Source organism: Lithobates pipiens, unplaced genomic scaffold (genome assembly GCF_037356315.1).
Source record: "Lithobates pipiens isolate NorthernLeopardFrog02 unplaced genomic scaffold, aLitPip1_a1.2 Scaffold_28, whole genome shotgun sequence".
Classification (NCBI taxonomy): domain Eukaryota; kingdom Metazoa; phylum Chordata; class Amphibia; order Anura; family Ranidae; genus Lithobates; species Lithobates pipiens.
The window spans coordinates 103,632,312-103,648,443 of record NW_027507789.1 but is presented as its reverse complement, the minus strand read 5'-3'; the positions used below and the strand labels follow the sequence as shown (position 1 = coordinate 103,648,443).

At 44.8% G+C, this 16,132-nt stretch overlaps 1 protein-coding gene across 1 annotated transcript; it reads right to left on the bottom strand.

Annotated features, from left to right (window-relative positions):
• Nucleotides 1–14,464: 14,464 nt before the first annotated feature.
• LOC143934952 (posterior protein-like) lies at nt 14,465–15,751 on the bottom strand. The gene has a single exon (XM_077458498.1). It carries the CDS (start codon nt 15,749–15,751, stop codon nt 14,465–14,467), a length of 1,287 nt encoding a protein of 428 aa, XP_077314624.1.
• Between the last annotated feature and the right edge of the window lie 381 nt (nt 15,752–16,132).

Genomic DNA, 16,132 nt, shown 5'->3' with positions numbered 1-16,132 from the left:
TTGCCAGGAAGGGGGAATGAGTCATAAGAGGGCCAATGAAAGCTGCAGAGCTGGAGATGTGCCTCTGTGTGTCTGTAAATCCAGGAAGTGAACAGGCAGCAGCTTCAGCTGCTCATTAAAATGGCTGCAACCAGACTCAGTGGAGGGAGATTTCTGAAGAATATTTGGCAAGTACAGAATCACATTATATGCAAAATAATATGCAAAGTGTTTGGAGGAAAGCTTCAGAATGGCAAAGATGTTTTTATTACAAATTATGTGAGCAGACTGCAGCTCCTCCCTAAATATATAATCAGTAAGAAAGTGAGGACAGAACATATTGGCCCCATAAAGGATGATGAAGGGAATTTGGTTACAGAAGACAAAGAGAAGACAAAGGTTTTAAATGCATTCTTCTCCTCAGTTTTCACAAAAGAAACGGTAGGATATAGAAACCAAGACTGAAGCCAGTATCTGAATAGACTTGAAAAACTTAAAGTGGTTGTTAACCCCTTGTTGACCGGCTCACGCCAACATATGTCGGCAAAATGGCACTTACAGCCATATTAATGTACCTGTACGTTGCCCTTTAAGGCTGGGTTCCCACTGCTGCGAATTTTATTGCGAATTTGAGCCGTTGCGATTTCTCAAATTTTCAAGTCATTTAAATTACATAGATTAACATTAGTGTCATTCACATCAATGCGTTGTGAATATAACCTGCAGGAAAAAAGGTCCTGTGCGAGTTTGATCCGTGTGCGATGCAAATTCAGCCCCATAGGCTTCAATTGAATTCGCAATGAAAATGCAATAGGACATTCACATCACTGCGATATTCTTTTTTTGCTCCCCCTCCAACTCCTCCATCCATTTCCACCTCACAGCCCCACCCTTCCCCTCACTAACTGTCAGAGGATCAACAGACTTCAACGTCGGTGCTTCCCTGTGTGCCTGCATGGTAGACCAGCGCAGAGGCGCACACGGGTGCGAGATACGGCGGGTTTGCACATCACCTGATCACTCTGGCAGGCCTATAAAAGGCAACCATTTGCTCTGTGTCTTTGCTGGTTTGTCTCCTCAGCTCACCTGTGTTCCTCTGCTTCCTGTTCCTGTTTGCCATTTCCTGTTGTGACCCGGATTGCCTGAATACTACTCTGATTCTCTCCTGACCTGATCCCTGGCTTGTTTAACTGACTTCCTCCTCTTAGCCTTGCTGGCTCCCGGACTGATTACATGTGTTTGACCCTCGGCCTGCCTCTGGATTATCCTCTAGATTCAGCCTTGCTGGCTCCCGTACTGATTACTTGTGTATGACCCTCGGCCTGTTCCTGCACAAGCCCTCTTCCAGACCTTCACACAAGTCAGGTGTTAGAACCCCTGCCGGGCGTTCTCTTCAAGTACATCCCAAGGCCATCTGCATGGGCATCTCTTCCCTCAGAAGACTTCCTGCATACCAGTCACCTGCTGGCAACCCGTGCCCCTTTGTGCCCGGTACCCGCTGTTCCACCCTCAGAGGTACTGTGCACCCAGTTGCAAGGGAAGCCGCTCTCAGCACTTCGGCCCCTGGTGAGTACCTGACACTAACTTACTTCCTGTTTTTCTCCATGTGTCGTGCTGGTCAGTCATATTTCATACGAAAATGGCCAGCAGGCACAGAAAGACTGGCATTGAAAATGAGGATCTTATAAGGCCTCTGGGACAGCAGGGACCCACGTTATAAAGATACTGTGAAGAAGAACACAGGATGGCAGGAGATTGTCAAGATCTTGTTCCCCAACTACCCTTATAAATGGGAACAGACCACACTCAAATACCTGGGAATAAACTTAACTAACAGCCTTGACACTCTATACCACTACAACTTTAAACCTTTATTATCCACAATAACTAAAGACCTGCTGAGATGGAAACCAAAGAAATTCTCATGGTTTGGCAGAGCGTCCATCTTGAAGATGACGATACTGCCTAGACTATTGTACCTATTTAATGCTCTACCCATAAAAATTCCGGAAACCTTTTTTAGCACTCTCCTTAAAGCACAGAGAGCCTTCCTTTGGGCAGATAGAAAACCCAGAATCAATTTCACTCTACTAACGCTTCCCAAAAGTGAAGGAGGCATGGGTCTTCCTGACTTCAAAAAATATTTTCAGGCTGCACACATCACCAGACTCATAGATTGGCACTGTCATGGCCCAAACAAAGACTGGGTCCAACTAGAAAGCAATCTAACCCTACATAAAACACTTTACTATCCATGGTCTATACACTCCAAGAAGGACAAACAGATAGGACACCCACTGATTGAAAACACAATCAATATCTGGCACAAAGTAGCGAGTCTTTACAAGATCGCATCCGTCCCGGGTCCGCTGACACCGCTCACCAATAATCCTGCTTTCCCACCGGTTATGCACCATAACCTACCACATGATCTCCTCATTCACCACTGTATAGCAAACTCGAAAATCAAAACATTTGAAGCTCTTAGCTCCGAGGTGGGTGAGGCATTTCCTGGTCTGTGGTTTTACATGCAATTACGGGACTTTGTGGTGAACAGTAAGCATAAATCTAAATTTAGCCTCCCGTTGACACAGCTGGAATCTATATGCTTAAAAAGATCACCGGTAGCACACACCACGTCCCTTGCATACTCATGGCTAATAAGTACCCCACACGTGGATAATAATAACCACAAGAAGAAGTGGGAACTTGACCTTAAACTGAAAATTTCTGAAAAGCAATGGGAAAAGGTGTGTATTCTGACACATAAATGCTCATTAAGCTCCAAATATCAAGAGATTTCCTATAAGGTCCTCACCCAGTGGTATCTGACACCGCAAAAGACCGGGAGATGGTCTCATCCAGCCTCGGATGATTGCTGGAGATGTAAAACTTGTGTAGGCTCCTTTATACATATCTGGTGGGAATGCCCTCTCATCCGCACCTACTGGGACGAAATTAGGACCTGGATAAAACATATAACAGAAACTAATCTCGAGCTAGACGCAGCAGCGTGCCTGATTAATCTTGTCCCAATTACCTTGAGTCGCTACAAAAAATCACTCTCTCGACATTTACTTGTGGCTGCTAAAACACTCATACCCATCTATTGGAAAACCCCCAGAGTCCCAGGAGACCAGGGACTGGTTAAATAGAGTGCAATATATTTATAAAATGGAGGAAATAGTGGCAATGAAAAAAGAGAATAGCACTTCCTTTAACAAAACTTGGCAACCTTGGCTGGCTTTTACCCTCTCTTCAGATTACCAATCACTTATGGGCTGAACTTCCCTTCCCCATTATTCTCAGAAGAACAGGAAATAGAAAGGAGAAACAGAATGATTGAGCTATACATGCCTCTATTAGATGTACACTTACCTTAAGGAATCGAATCCCAGTGCGATGGTACCCCTCCCCTCCCCCCCCTCGACTTCCATCCCCCTTTACCTTGTACCCTCTTTCACCCTCCTTCTAATACACGATCTACCCAGTGGTATCTTTAGTTTTCACTTTAGCTATTGGATAATACTTTATCTTTTGTTCTAATTGTGATATTTGGTTACAACACAAACGCTATCTATCTGTATCAATGTATGTATACATACCACTGTTGACGACATTTATAATCTTATGTTAATTGTAAACCTGACTATATTCTCAATAAAACCTTTGATTGTGAAAAAAAAAAAAGATCTTGTTCCCGTAGTGGGACAGTCTGACACCTAATGTCCAGAAAGACCTGCGTAAGTACAACTGTCCCCATGCACTCTGGGCTTAGCTTGGTTACAATTAGTGTTAGGGTTCGGGTTAGGGTTAGCTTGGTTAGGGTTAGGTTCAGATTAGGGTTAGAGTTAGCTTGGTTACAATTAGGGCCGGTTCACACAGCGAGGCGCGGCGAGGCGTCTCCGACTTACCTCGCCGCGACCTGCGGGGAGCTCAGCGGCGACTTGCAGAGGACTTCTGTATAGAAGTCAATTCAAGTCGCCCCCGAAGTCGCCCCGAAGTAGTACAGGAACCTTTTTTCTGAGTCGGAGCGACTCGAGTCGCTCCTCTCAGAACGGTTCCATTGTACAGAACGGGGGCGACTTGCGGGAGCGAGGCGAGGCGAGCCGTGTCGCCTCGCCTCGCTGTGTGAACCGGCCCTTAGTGTTAGGATTACGTTTTGGATTAGGGTTCAGATTAGGGTTAGGGTTAGCTTGTTACAATTAGTGTTAGGTTTAGGGTTCATATTAGGCTTCAGATTAGGGTTAGGGTTAGGTCAGTTACAATTAGTGTTAGGGTTCAGGTTAGGGTTGAGGTTCAGATTAGGGTTAGGGTTAGCTTGGTTTCAATTAGGGTTTGGGTTCAGATTAGGGTTCTGGTTTGGGTTAGGGTTCAGATTAAGGTTAGGGTTAGCTTGGTTACAATTAGTGTTAGGGTTTGGATTAGGTTTCAGGTAAGGGTAAGGGTTCAGATTAGGGTTAGGGTTAGCTTGGTTACAATTAGTATTAGGGCTAGGGTTTGGATTAGGGTTCAGTTTAGCAATAGGGTTAGCTTCATTACAATTAGTGTTAGGGTTAGGGTTTAGATTAGGGTTAGGTTTAGCATGGTTACAATTATTGTTAGGGTTACGTTTTGGATTAGGGTTAGCTTGGTTACAGTTAGTGTTAGGTTTAGGGTTCATATTAGGGTTCAGATTAGGGTTAGGTCAGTTACAATTAGTGTTAAGGTTAGGGTTAAGGTTAGGGTTAGGGTTTAGATTAGGGTCAGGATTAGCTTGGTTTCAATTAGGGTTCGGATTAGGGTTCAGGTTTGGGTTAGGGTTCAGATTAGGGTTAGGGTTAGCTTGGTTACAAATAGTGTTAGGGTTACGGTTTGGATTAGGGTTCAGGTTAGGGTTCAGATTAGGGCTAGGGTTAGCTTGGTTACAATTAGTGTTAGGGTTAGGGTTCGGATTAGGGTTCAGATTAGGGTTAGGGTAAGGATTAGGGTAAGGATTAGGGTTATCTCGGTTACAATTAGTGTTAGGGTTAGGGTTTGGATTAGGGTTCAGATTAGGGTTAGGGTTAGCTTGGCTATTGTTATGGTTATCTGTATTAGTGATATGGTATAGCAAGATCTATATGTACACAAATACACGCACACACCCTGTAAAATAATGACAAGACACACATGTGAACAGTAGCAAATGTAATATTTTATTTTACCCAATGAAATATAACACCATGTAGTACGTTCAGCAGAGTACAGTGTTTTACATTTTTAAGCCTCAATTGCATCCAGCTGCCATGATAGCTGCCCATTTTCAGACATAAAGTACTCTGTGAAGTCCTGGCAAACATTTTCCCCACTGTAGTTGCGACGGGTTCCAATCCACATTGGCTTTTTGAGGTCATGCATCAAAGTGTCCTCAAATATGTACCCATCTCGAGCACGAACAGTATTGTGCAATACACAGGCTGCTTGCACTGCACCAATGGTGTGCTCCGTACTCAGACAGATAGGTGAGTGCAGGAAACACCACTTATTAGCAAGTATGCCAAAAGCGCACTCCACTACACGTCTTGCCCTTGTCAGTCGGTAATTAAATACTCTCTTTTCAATGGTAAGTCCTCTTTTGGCATATGGTCATAGAAGTCGCTTAGCAATAGGAAATGCCTCATCCCCAACAAAGACATAAGGCTCTAGAGGTTGATGTGTTCCAGGAAGGGGTTCACTATCAGGAAGGTTCAATGTATTTTCACAAAGCATCTTGCCAAAGGATGAATGAGAAAAGATGCTTGAGTCAGAGCTACTTCCATATGAACCTATATCCACATAGGTAAAGGAATAATTGGAATCGGCCACTTCCATGAAAACGAATGAGAAATACTTTTTTGTAATTAAAGTATTTTGAGCCACTACAAATTGGGCTGATTATTCTGATGTGCTTTCCATCAACTGCACCCACACAATTTGGGAAAATGCACCACTGCCAAAAAACTTGGGCTATTTTAGCCCAGTCTTCCCTAGTCGGCTTCTTCATCACCAACTCTTTTAACACTTGCCAGATAGCTTCACAGGTTTCATGCACAATTGAAGTAACTGATCAATTCAATCTATTATTATTCTCAGTTATGTATTCCTTTGTCTAGTCCCTATAATTCAGCTAGTCTATCAATACGCCAAGCACATGTTATCGTTAATATCACAATACTATCACCATTGGCTATGAAATCAATACACGGTCTAAGATCAATTAAATCTCATTTATTTCCCAAGGAAATAAGAAAACGTGCATCAAGTATCAATAGAAGTTACAATAATACATAGCATATAATCAAAGTACAATATAAGCCTTATACTTATCGACCCTCGTGACTCGGTCTCCTGATGGAATAGAGAGACCGAACTCATGGTTGCAACCCTTTTTGTTAAACATACCTCAGCCATACCACACCCCATAGCCCATCCTACTTTTCCCGTGGACCAATCAGCGTCTCTGGGGCGTTTCCTCCCCCAGGCTAATCACCTCGGACAGTCCTGCCATACTTGGCCTCTGGGGGGCAGTGTCTGCCCATGAATTGCAACTGCTCCGACTTGATTCCCATCTTGTGGTTTGATCTCGGACGCCCCTCCCGCTCACCAACTGTCTTTTGTTCTTGCAGACAAGCCGGCACCATATTGTCTTTGAAGTTCAGTACATTCCAGGTGGGCTGAATAGAACTCATTCTGCTATCCAGATTGTAAAAACAAGGGTGAACAGCGGCGCTAGATATGGTGATAACATAAAATTATATAACAACTGGAATATAGGTATACATAAAATGTGTGTGAATAAGCACACATGATATTAAAACATTTGTTTAAAACATAATGTCCATAAATGATCCGAGATCTTGTATGATTAGCACCTGGAGGCAGCTCCCTTAGAGTGAAGCGATGAGCTCTGTGTAGAAATGGGAACAGAGGGGCGCCAGACTGAGTGCAGTATAAATCATATATTTAATAAAAACAAGTAGTAACTCACAGGTTAAATTAGATGAGTTCAGTATGCAGTGAAAATCGCCAGTCCTGGAGTCTCATAAATGTCTTCCCTTTGCAGCCTGGGGCACTGGTGTGATCTTACAGGGATCCAGAAAATGCTGGGAACCAGGAGGCAGGAAACAAGAAGCAGCTGGTCGTGACTTCACAGGAACAGGAAGTGTGATTATTCACAGTGGCAAGGAATGGTAATGCATTTCGAAGCTACAGCTTCTTCATCAGACCATCTGTTCCCATTGCTATCCAGATTGTGTCTTTGTGTCACATTCCTTCCTTTTAAACACGTGGGACTGCATGGTATCAATATGCTGAGTTCGGCTGTACAAACAGCTGTGTAGATGTATAATATTAATTCCTGTTTGATTCCAACATACGCCGCTTTGCGCCTAAAAGGCGCACGCCACCCTTCTTTAGACACGGCTCCTATTGAACAGTCCATAACTGTCTTAACGTGTGTAGTTCCCCAACATGTGCTTCCAAACCAGTACCTGTGGCACAGTCTTTAGCTTGTGTAACGCGTGGTTGTTTTCAACGAGTGCTCCAGAGACATCTCTCATGGAACAGTACACAATTGTCTTACCACGCTGTGTTTTCAACGTGTGCAGAAATGGGTCCTATGGAGCAGTCCATAATTGTTTTACCATGTGATGTTTCCCAACACGTGCCGCTTTGCCACTGAGTGACACATCTCCACCATTCTTCAGCGACAGCTTCCATGTCACCATTCTGTATCTTGGGTATATTCAGGACGGCAGTACAGGCAAGGGGTGTCCATTCATTCACCATTCACCAGCACCCATTCAGAGCAACATATCACCCAGCTTTCAGACCCAGAGTCACGAGGACGGCCTTTCGCACATGTTTTTAACCTAAAATACACCTTTATCACACTACGCCATGACATAAATCAGCCCATTACCCTAATATACATATATACATAGGACCCCTCAATTTGCGTATCCCGCTCCCCACCTCCTATACATCCTTGCCGTAACTACGGGTCGGGATTGGGCAGGCTTGCTCACGATGGCCTTCCCTACCGCAATTTTGGCCCTTCAGTTTTATTCCAGGGCTCTGAGCTGGCAGCAAAGCCTCTACCACATATGCAGAGACCTTACCGTCAATTCGTCCCTCCACTTGCATAGATAGCTGCGAGACCCTCCTATATAAATGTCTGGTCCAACAACACATAACAACTTGAACCAATGACGACACTGCAGCAATAATGAGTAATACCACAACGGGATGTATCAAATAATTCAAAATGCTATTGGCCTTATTGGAATGTCCGAAGATTACCTCCCACCAAGACCCTCCCACATCAGTATCTAATTGATGCACTACCTCCTTTATTTCCTTCTGATTATGATATATGGCTAGAGTAGCATTAGCTCTCTCTTGCTGCAGCATCCTCATGAGGCTCTCATCTTTATCCCAATCTGCTAACCATTCTTGTATCTTATTTCCCATACCAAGGTTAAGGGCTCTCAGATTAACCGGGCGGTTCTGGTTGATATCCACCGACAGGTTGGCCATATGCGGTACCACATAATTCCATTCCTGTGTCTGGATCTCAGAGACACCGCCAAGGGTACACCATGCTCCCCTTGCCATTGCCAGGTTCACCGAACACCCTATTTTCATGACTAATGTCACATTAGTATCCTTTAGGACAAAGAAGCAAACTCTCCCATGTCCCAAATAATACACTGGTATTCCCTTCCCGGCAATGTTCTCCCCATCCAGCACACAGAGTGACGCGTCCTCCCAACATTTCTCATTCACCACTGTGTATTGGCCCGGCATACAAAGGACGTCATGGTCATGCCTCCGACAGAGGGAAATATCAACCTGCCTCCAGCTGCCATCCTCTCTGATCACATGTTGGTACGTTAGCCTCAGATGCAATAAGGTAGAATCCCCAGTCAGTAAGCCCATTGATATCACCGAATACACAGATTGGGTCTGCACTTCTGTATATGGGATCAATGAAGAAGCGTAACATCTCTCATAATCCAAGTCAGTACATCCGATCCAGGCATTCGACCACCAACTTGGATTAGTGTAAGAGATGTGTTTTGGTAAGATCTTACTGAGTTGTGACGCCAGCTCATAAGGCCATTTCCCCCCATACAGGGACTGTACAATTAGCTTGATGTTGGTTGATAGTTCCGCCTGTCCCTGCGTGCATGCCAGAGCCCATGACATGTTTTTACCCTGTATCACCACACTATCCACCAACCTCTTAAAATGGCGGATAAAATCTTGAGCTACTTGTACCTGAGTATTTATGTGACGCTGTTGAATATTATCAATAATGTCATTAATTTCTCTCTGAGCAACAAAGCCCCGCTTACTGTCTGAAACTATGGCTGAGAGTTTGTTCCTCAGGGAGATCGATGTCCACTCCATTGATAACCCCCATCCCAGCTCCTATTCCCCCTACTATAGTGCTGAATACATCCCTCCTCTTTCGGTCACTCCTCAGAAATAAGCATCCTGTCTGGACCCCATTCTGCGGAGCAAGCTACTGATATACTGACCGCACTTGATTCAGCGTATATTCGGCACATATAGGGTAATAGGATTTTACCAACCATTGCGAGACATTGAAATGCCATGTGGTGAAGGCATACTGTACCCTGGTAGCCAGTGTTTGTGGTGAGCTTAGATCTATTTGTAGCGGTTCCCCTTTCTCTAATGGAATATGCTCCTGTGTGTGATCACTGGCACCGCTTATGCAGGGTTTCAACCTCTCAGGTGAGACATCAACCAGGCGTATCTCCCCCATGTCCAATTCTGGTGTCCCACATGTCCAGTAACCAAGAGCTTCTCTGTAGGACTGATAAGACCGAGATACTGCCCCCACAAGGAAATTTTCACCCCGTTGATGTGTCATCTGGAGCTCCCTAGTTTGGCCGACGGCCACCCTACTATGCCTAAGTGTCAGCCTCCTGGGTCTCTGCGCCCTATTACTTTGATCATGCCAGTATATGCCACACATAAAAACATATTTCCCTTCTTTCAATTCTTCACCAAAAACCCCATATCCTACGTCCCTTGCTTCCCAAGGTTTAGATAGGTTGGAATCTTTCCCTAACCAATAACCCGTTTCATTCATATATATAGTCACATCTATAAACGGCTGGAGAGTTTCCGGTATGATGTTTTGCAAGTTTTGTTTATACGCACGTCCTTGAGATGTTGAGTTAGGATTAAATCGTCCAAAAGCAAAAGAAACGTTGTATTGCAAATTGCCCTGGTGACCCCATTGGTATGTGTCCGGTAACTTAGGGCTTTCTGATATAATCCTGACCTTTCTCCTTCTTTCATCTCCCCCCTGCATCCCCTTTTGGCCTAACAAGTCCAACATCGATGATACAATTGAAGTGGATGCATGGTTCTCCTCAGGGTTTTCCCTTTCAACATCATCCCCTGAGTATTCGTCTGAGTCAATTTGAGATGTTGCATGGCTCAGATGGATCGCCAACACGACAATTATGATCCTTCCATCCATTTTTTTTTTTTCCAGAGACTTTGCCAATCTTTGCTCCACCAGGACTCTGAAAAACAAGAACAAGAGCGGAATCAATTCCTATCAGCAGTACCTTTTACATTGATCAGCATGAACCCATCTCTCTATTTCCCTCTTTTTCATGCCTTTTGCACCCTTGTTATCCATGAGCCGCTTTACTTTGACCACCCGATCACTAAGGGCCATAGTGACTGCGAACGGTCCAGTCCAGTTTGCGTCCCATGAAGACTTGGAAACAAAGTTCTTTACCATGACCCTGTCTCCAATCTTCAAGCTAATGGGAGGCCTTTCAGGCTGCTCCTTCTCTTTAGGTGCCATGTTACTTGCAGCAAATTGCAAATACCTCTGTACCTGTTCTTGCAGTTGGACCAGAAATTTGTCCTTTTCCACACTCTCTCTCATGGGGGTACTAAGTGTTGGGTCTGCTGGGTGGCTAAGGTTCATCATTCTCCCCGTCATCAACTGATATGGAGTTACTGACGTACCTTTGGCTGTAGACCCTCGTACGGCCATCAGGATTGCAGGCAGATGAATCAGCCAGTTCTTTCCTGATTGCAGTACCATCTTTTTAAGCCTCTCTTTCAATGTTCGATTCATCCTTTCAACCATTCCTGACGATTGTGGATGGTATGGTACATGGAATCTCTGTTCTACACTCAGCAGCTCACAAATATGTTTCATGACCCTGCCGGTAAAGTGAGTCCCCCTATCGGTTTCCAGGACTTTGGGGAACCCCCATCTTGAAAAAACTTCGGTCCACAGAGCTCTAGCTGTGGCCGTAGCAGAGTCCTTTCTTAGGGGCAGAGACTCCACCCATTTCGAAAAGACGTCCACCACTACCAGTAGATATCTGTATCCTCCAGGGGTACTTTGCAATGGACCAACAAAGTCAATCTGTAGGTTTTCCCAGGGTCCATTGGCTAATGGTACCCTTGCTAATACTGGTCTCTGTCCCTTTGGCCTAGGGTTCATTTGTGCACATATTAAACACTCCTGCACTACCTGTGAGACTGTGTTTCCCATTGTCTCCCACCAGTATCTAGCTTGTACAAATTTCAAGGTACCCTGAACACCCATGTGGCCTGTTAACCTGTGATTTTCAAGGGCTAAGTCTTTTTGATGCTGGGAGGGAACTACAAACCTTCGTCCTTCTGACGTTTCTTTTAACAGTAGATCGTCTTCCAATACATAATCTTGGGGAGCATCTGCCGCTTTTGCTCTAAGCTGCTTTTTGATTGAGCCCAAGGCCTCGTCCTTATTTTGCTCACCTGCTAAACATGGGGTAGGCATCCTTAGCACCGGCAAGAGTTCATGTGAACCCGCTTTCACCTTCTGCTCCTCAAAATTATGTTCCTCCCATGCCTGCCTCCCTTCAGCATCATAGGGTGTCCACTTGACCCCTATCAGGGCTGCCTCCTTTGCCAGCTCACCTGCCTTGTTGTTACCCACAGTAACTTCCTCTCCACCTTTTTGGTGTGCTCTCACCTTAATGACAGCCACTCTCTGAGGTTCCACACTCGCTCTTTCCCATATGTCTCTTAGCACCGCACTATGTACCAATTCTCTCCCAGAGGCATCACTGAAGCCCCTTGACTGCCACAAAGGCATGTATTCGGTCAGAGACCTTGTTACATAGGCGCTGTCGGAGAATATGGTTATGGGACCTGAACTGAAATGCGTAATGGCCTCTCTCACTGCCTCCAGTTCAGCTCTTTGGGCAGAAAAGCTTCGAGGGCATTTGGTCATGATTTTCTCATTGGTCTGGGGGCACCACAGGGCATACCCTGTGTGAAAACTTCCTTCATCCCAGTACCTTGATCCATCCACCCAGACTTTAAGGTCTCCATTACCCAATGCTAATCTGAACATCTCCTGTGTCCTGGTCCGATGTACCTCCCCACAGTCATGTTGCTCCCCCTCATATTGCATTAATTGTGGGAGAGTGTAGGTGGCATTGTGGGTCACAGCCAGATTCCTGGGTGTCAAATCCACTAGCCATCTGGCTACCCTTTGGGAGGATACTCCACTGAGGGTACGTTCCAGAAGCATTTTAATTGGAGAATGGGGTGTCTGCAGAATGATTTTACCAAACCCCACAACATGCTCTGTGGCGAGAACCGACCAATGCACTGCCAAAAGGTTCCTGACACATTCATCGAATCCCCTCTCTACCGGGCTTAGTACTCTGGACCAATATCCCACAGGTACCCATTTACCCTGCCTCTCCTGCAGTAACACAGCTGTTATTGCTACAGCAGAGGCGTACACTTGTAGTGCAAAGGGCAAATCGGCATTCGGATTGCTCAAAGCCGGGGCCTGCATCAGACTCACCTTTAGCTCGGTGAAAGCTTGTTCATGCTCTCCCAACCAGTCTAAGGGGTCTGTTTCCCTCTTTTCTCCTTTGAGAAACTCATACAGGGGTCTTGCCTTTTCTGCAAAGCCTTCAATGAAGTCCCTGCAGAAACCAACCATTCCCAGGAACTGCCTCAAAGCAGTTTTAGTGATTGGTCTTGGTAGTTTCCTGATAGTTTCACATTTGTTCGGGTCTGGAGTCCTTCCCCCCTGTGAAACTATCACACCTAAGAAACACACTGAATCCTTCATCAATTGTGCCTTTTTGGGATTTAACTTCAGACTTGCATTCTCGATTAGTGTCAGGAGTTCCTCCAGCAGAGCATAGTGCTGCTCTTTTGTCTCTGTTTGAAGTAAGACGTCGTCCACATATTGAATGATGCATTCTGGCTCAGAAAATGTCTTCAGAATGTCCACCATACAGATGTGGAAGTATGCAGAGCTGGATTTGAACCCCTGGGCCAATCGACAGAATGCATACTGCTTTCCCTGAAATGTAAAGGCTAGTTTGTATTGGCTATCCTCATGTACGGGAATTGAAAAATAGCCATTTGATATATCAATTGATGAGTACACCCTCGCTGAAGGTTTCAGTGCTGTCATCATATCTGGCATCTTAGTAACTACATTTGTAATAGATGGGGTGCATCTGTTTAGCGCACGGAAATCTACAGTGGGCCTCCACCCCCCCTCCTTCTTCACTGGCCAGAGGGCTGCATTTGTTTTAGACTGGCATTCTTTAATTACATTTTGTGCCAATAAATTCCTCACTGTGCTCTCTATGTATGGGATAGATTCGGGTGGAATTTTGTACGCTGAGGTGGCAGATCAGGGCCCTCAATTTTAACAATCATGTTTGAAACTTTACCACATTGCGCTTTAGACGTTGCCCACACTTTGTTATGTTGCCACAAGATTTTAGCCAATATTTGGTCCTCTGTTTTCAGTATTGCCTGCAGGTCAAGGATTTCATTTGTTTTAACTGATGCAACCTCACCGCTGTCCATGACCATGTGCACCTTGCCTTTGTATCTAGACCCTTTCCACAGTACCCAATTACATAGATCGAGAATCAGTCCGTGTGCCCCCATGACATCAGAGCCCAAAATAGTGCCCTCATGTGTTGGGGAAAGAAACAAACTGTGTTCCACACATAACCTCTTTATTTCTATGTTTACGGGTATTGATTGCTCAGAGGGTACTAGTTGTCCCCCGAATCCTCTAAGGAAAATTTGCCTCCCCGCAGGATCCTTTTGAAGTTCAATGTTAGTTATGCTGACAGCTGCCCCTGTATCCAAAAGTACATTTGTGCGATGGCCCCCTATCGCCCCTCGGATACGTGGTCTGCCGCTTTTGTCCCTGTCCAGCTGACATATTAGGGACAACTCCGGGGCCTGACATCCCTATGGTTTAAAATAAGGATTGGTTGGGGGAGGGATTTTATACTCCTTGTGGTTTTCCTCAAGCCTTTTCCCTATCCTCTGTACTTCCTCCCGAAGAGAACCATATATTGTAGCATCAGGTGCCTCGCTTGGCTCCTTCGCCACCTTATCTGGTTTAGGTTTTTGCTGTTCCCTCTTATGCCAAGGCTTCTTCTCACCCATGTTCCTCCATGTTCCTCCTAGGCAGTTTACAGTCCTTTATCACATGGCCTGTATTGCCACATCTGTAACACCTGCCTGCAAATCTCACTCTAGCTTCGCTTTTAACTATCTCCGCAACTCTTTTATGGGGCCTATTGTCTTGATCTGTCTCCCGAACCCAGTCCCTTAATATGTTTATAAAGGTCTGATACGAGGTGGCGTTCCTCGGTGCAATTCTGGTATGGTAATCTATACATGTGCATTTATTAGCCATAGAACACAGAAAGCTATTGTCATCAGGAGACATATCAGGACAATTGTAGGTGGCTTTATAAATGGAGAAGTATTCACTGCAAAAGAGTATTGGATCAATTCCCCTCCTAAACTTTGTATTTTCCAGGGCGTCTGAACCCCTAGTATCTCTTCCTCCCATTATGCGCTGCATTTCCCTCATTCCATCTGCCGAGTTCCCCCAATTTGAGTTTAACTCGGGAGATAGACCTCTATGACTCCCGACTGGTGTTTGCAGTTTTTCACACAGTTGCAATGGAAGCCATGCACGGAGGAGTGCGCATGCATCCCTATTGTTCAAAATGTACTGTGCCACTACAGCTTCCAGCCTGTTCGAGAGACTAATGGGTGAAGCGCTAGTGTCAAACTTTCCCAAAATCTGGCACAAATTTGTGCGATCTTGTATGGAGAGTGTTGTGGATTGGGTGCTACCCTCCCTTTTTATGATATCTAATCCTTGTCCAGTCCTTTCTGGCACAGGAGTGAAGAGAGAAGAACTTTGATTCGGGGACTCTTCAGCATTGTCAGCCGAACATACTGGTTGCTGTTCTATCGGTATCCCTTCTCTTTGCTCCTGTGTCACAATGGAATGTGCATCTTTGTTAGCACAGCAATGGCTGTGCACGTTCTCCATTGCCCGTGCTCTCAAAGACACAATAGTATGATCTTTTTGGGCTAGCTGACTTTTACATTCCTGTAGCTCTGCCCTAAGCATTTCTATCGCATTTACATTCCCAGCCTCTTTCTTTTCTAAAGATGTGATACACTGTTCTCTCAACATACATGTTTCCTTCCATTCATCCAACCCCTGTTCCAATACACTATTCTCAGTCACCAATTGTTCAATCTCATTCCTCATGTCCTCACATTCACAAACATCCGCGTCCGCATTTGCCGCTATAGCTGCAATATCTCTACTCACATTTTCTATCTTTCCTAGTAACTCTGTTCTATCCTTATACCACTCCAACTCTTTCTGTTCTGCAATCTCTTTCATTCTCAGCAACATGCATACAGAATTGGCTATTCTCTTTTTCTTGCCCTTTTTTGAAGATTTTTTATACTTTATGGCATCATTATGAGTATTGCATTGTTTCAATAGATCATTGAATTGGTGTGTTAACGCATCCTTTCCTATACTGTTGAATTGAATACAAGCATTTTTCCCAAGAAACTCTTCAAGGATTTCCATTGACATGCTAATTAGCCTATCCACACTACGGTTGCTCAACCAGTTGCTTAGACAATAGAAAACAGACAAACAAATAGACAACCCCCCTAGTCCTACCAAAAAAAAAAAAAAAAACAGATACGAACGTTTAAATCTACAGTGACTTGTGGTTCTACAGCATACAAGACACAAGGCACACTCTTAATCAATGCCTTGGTC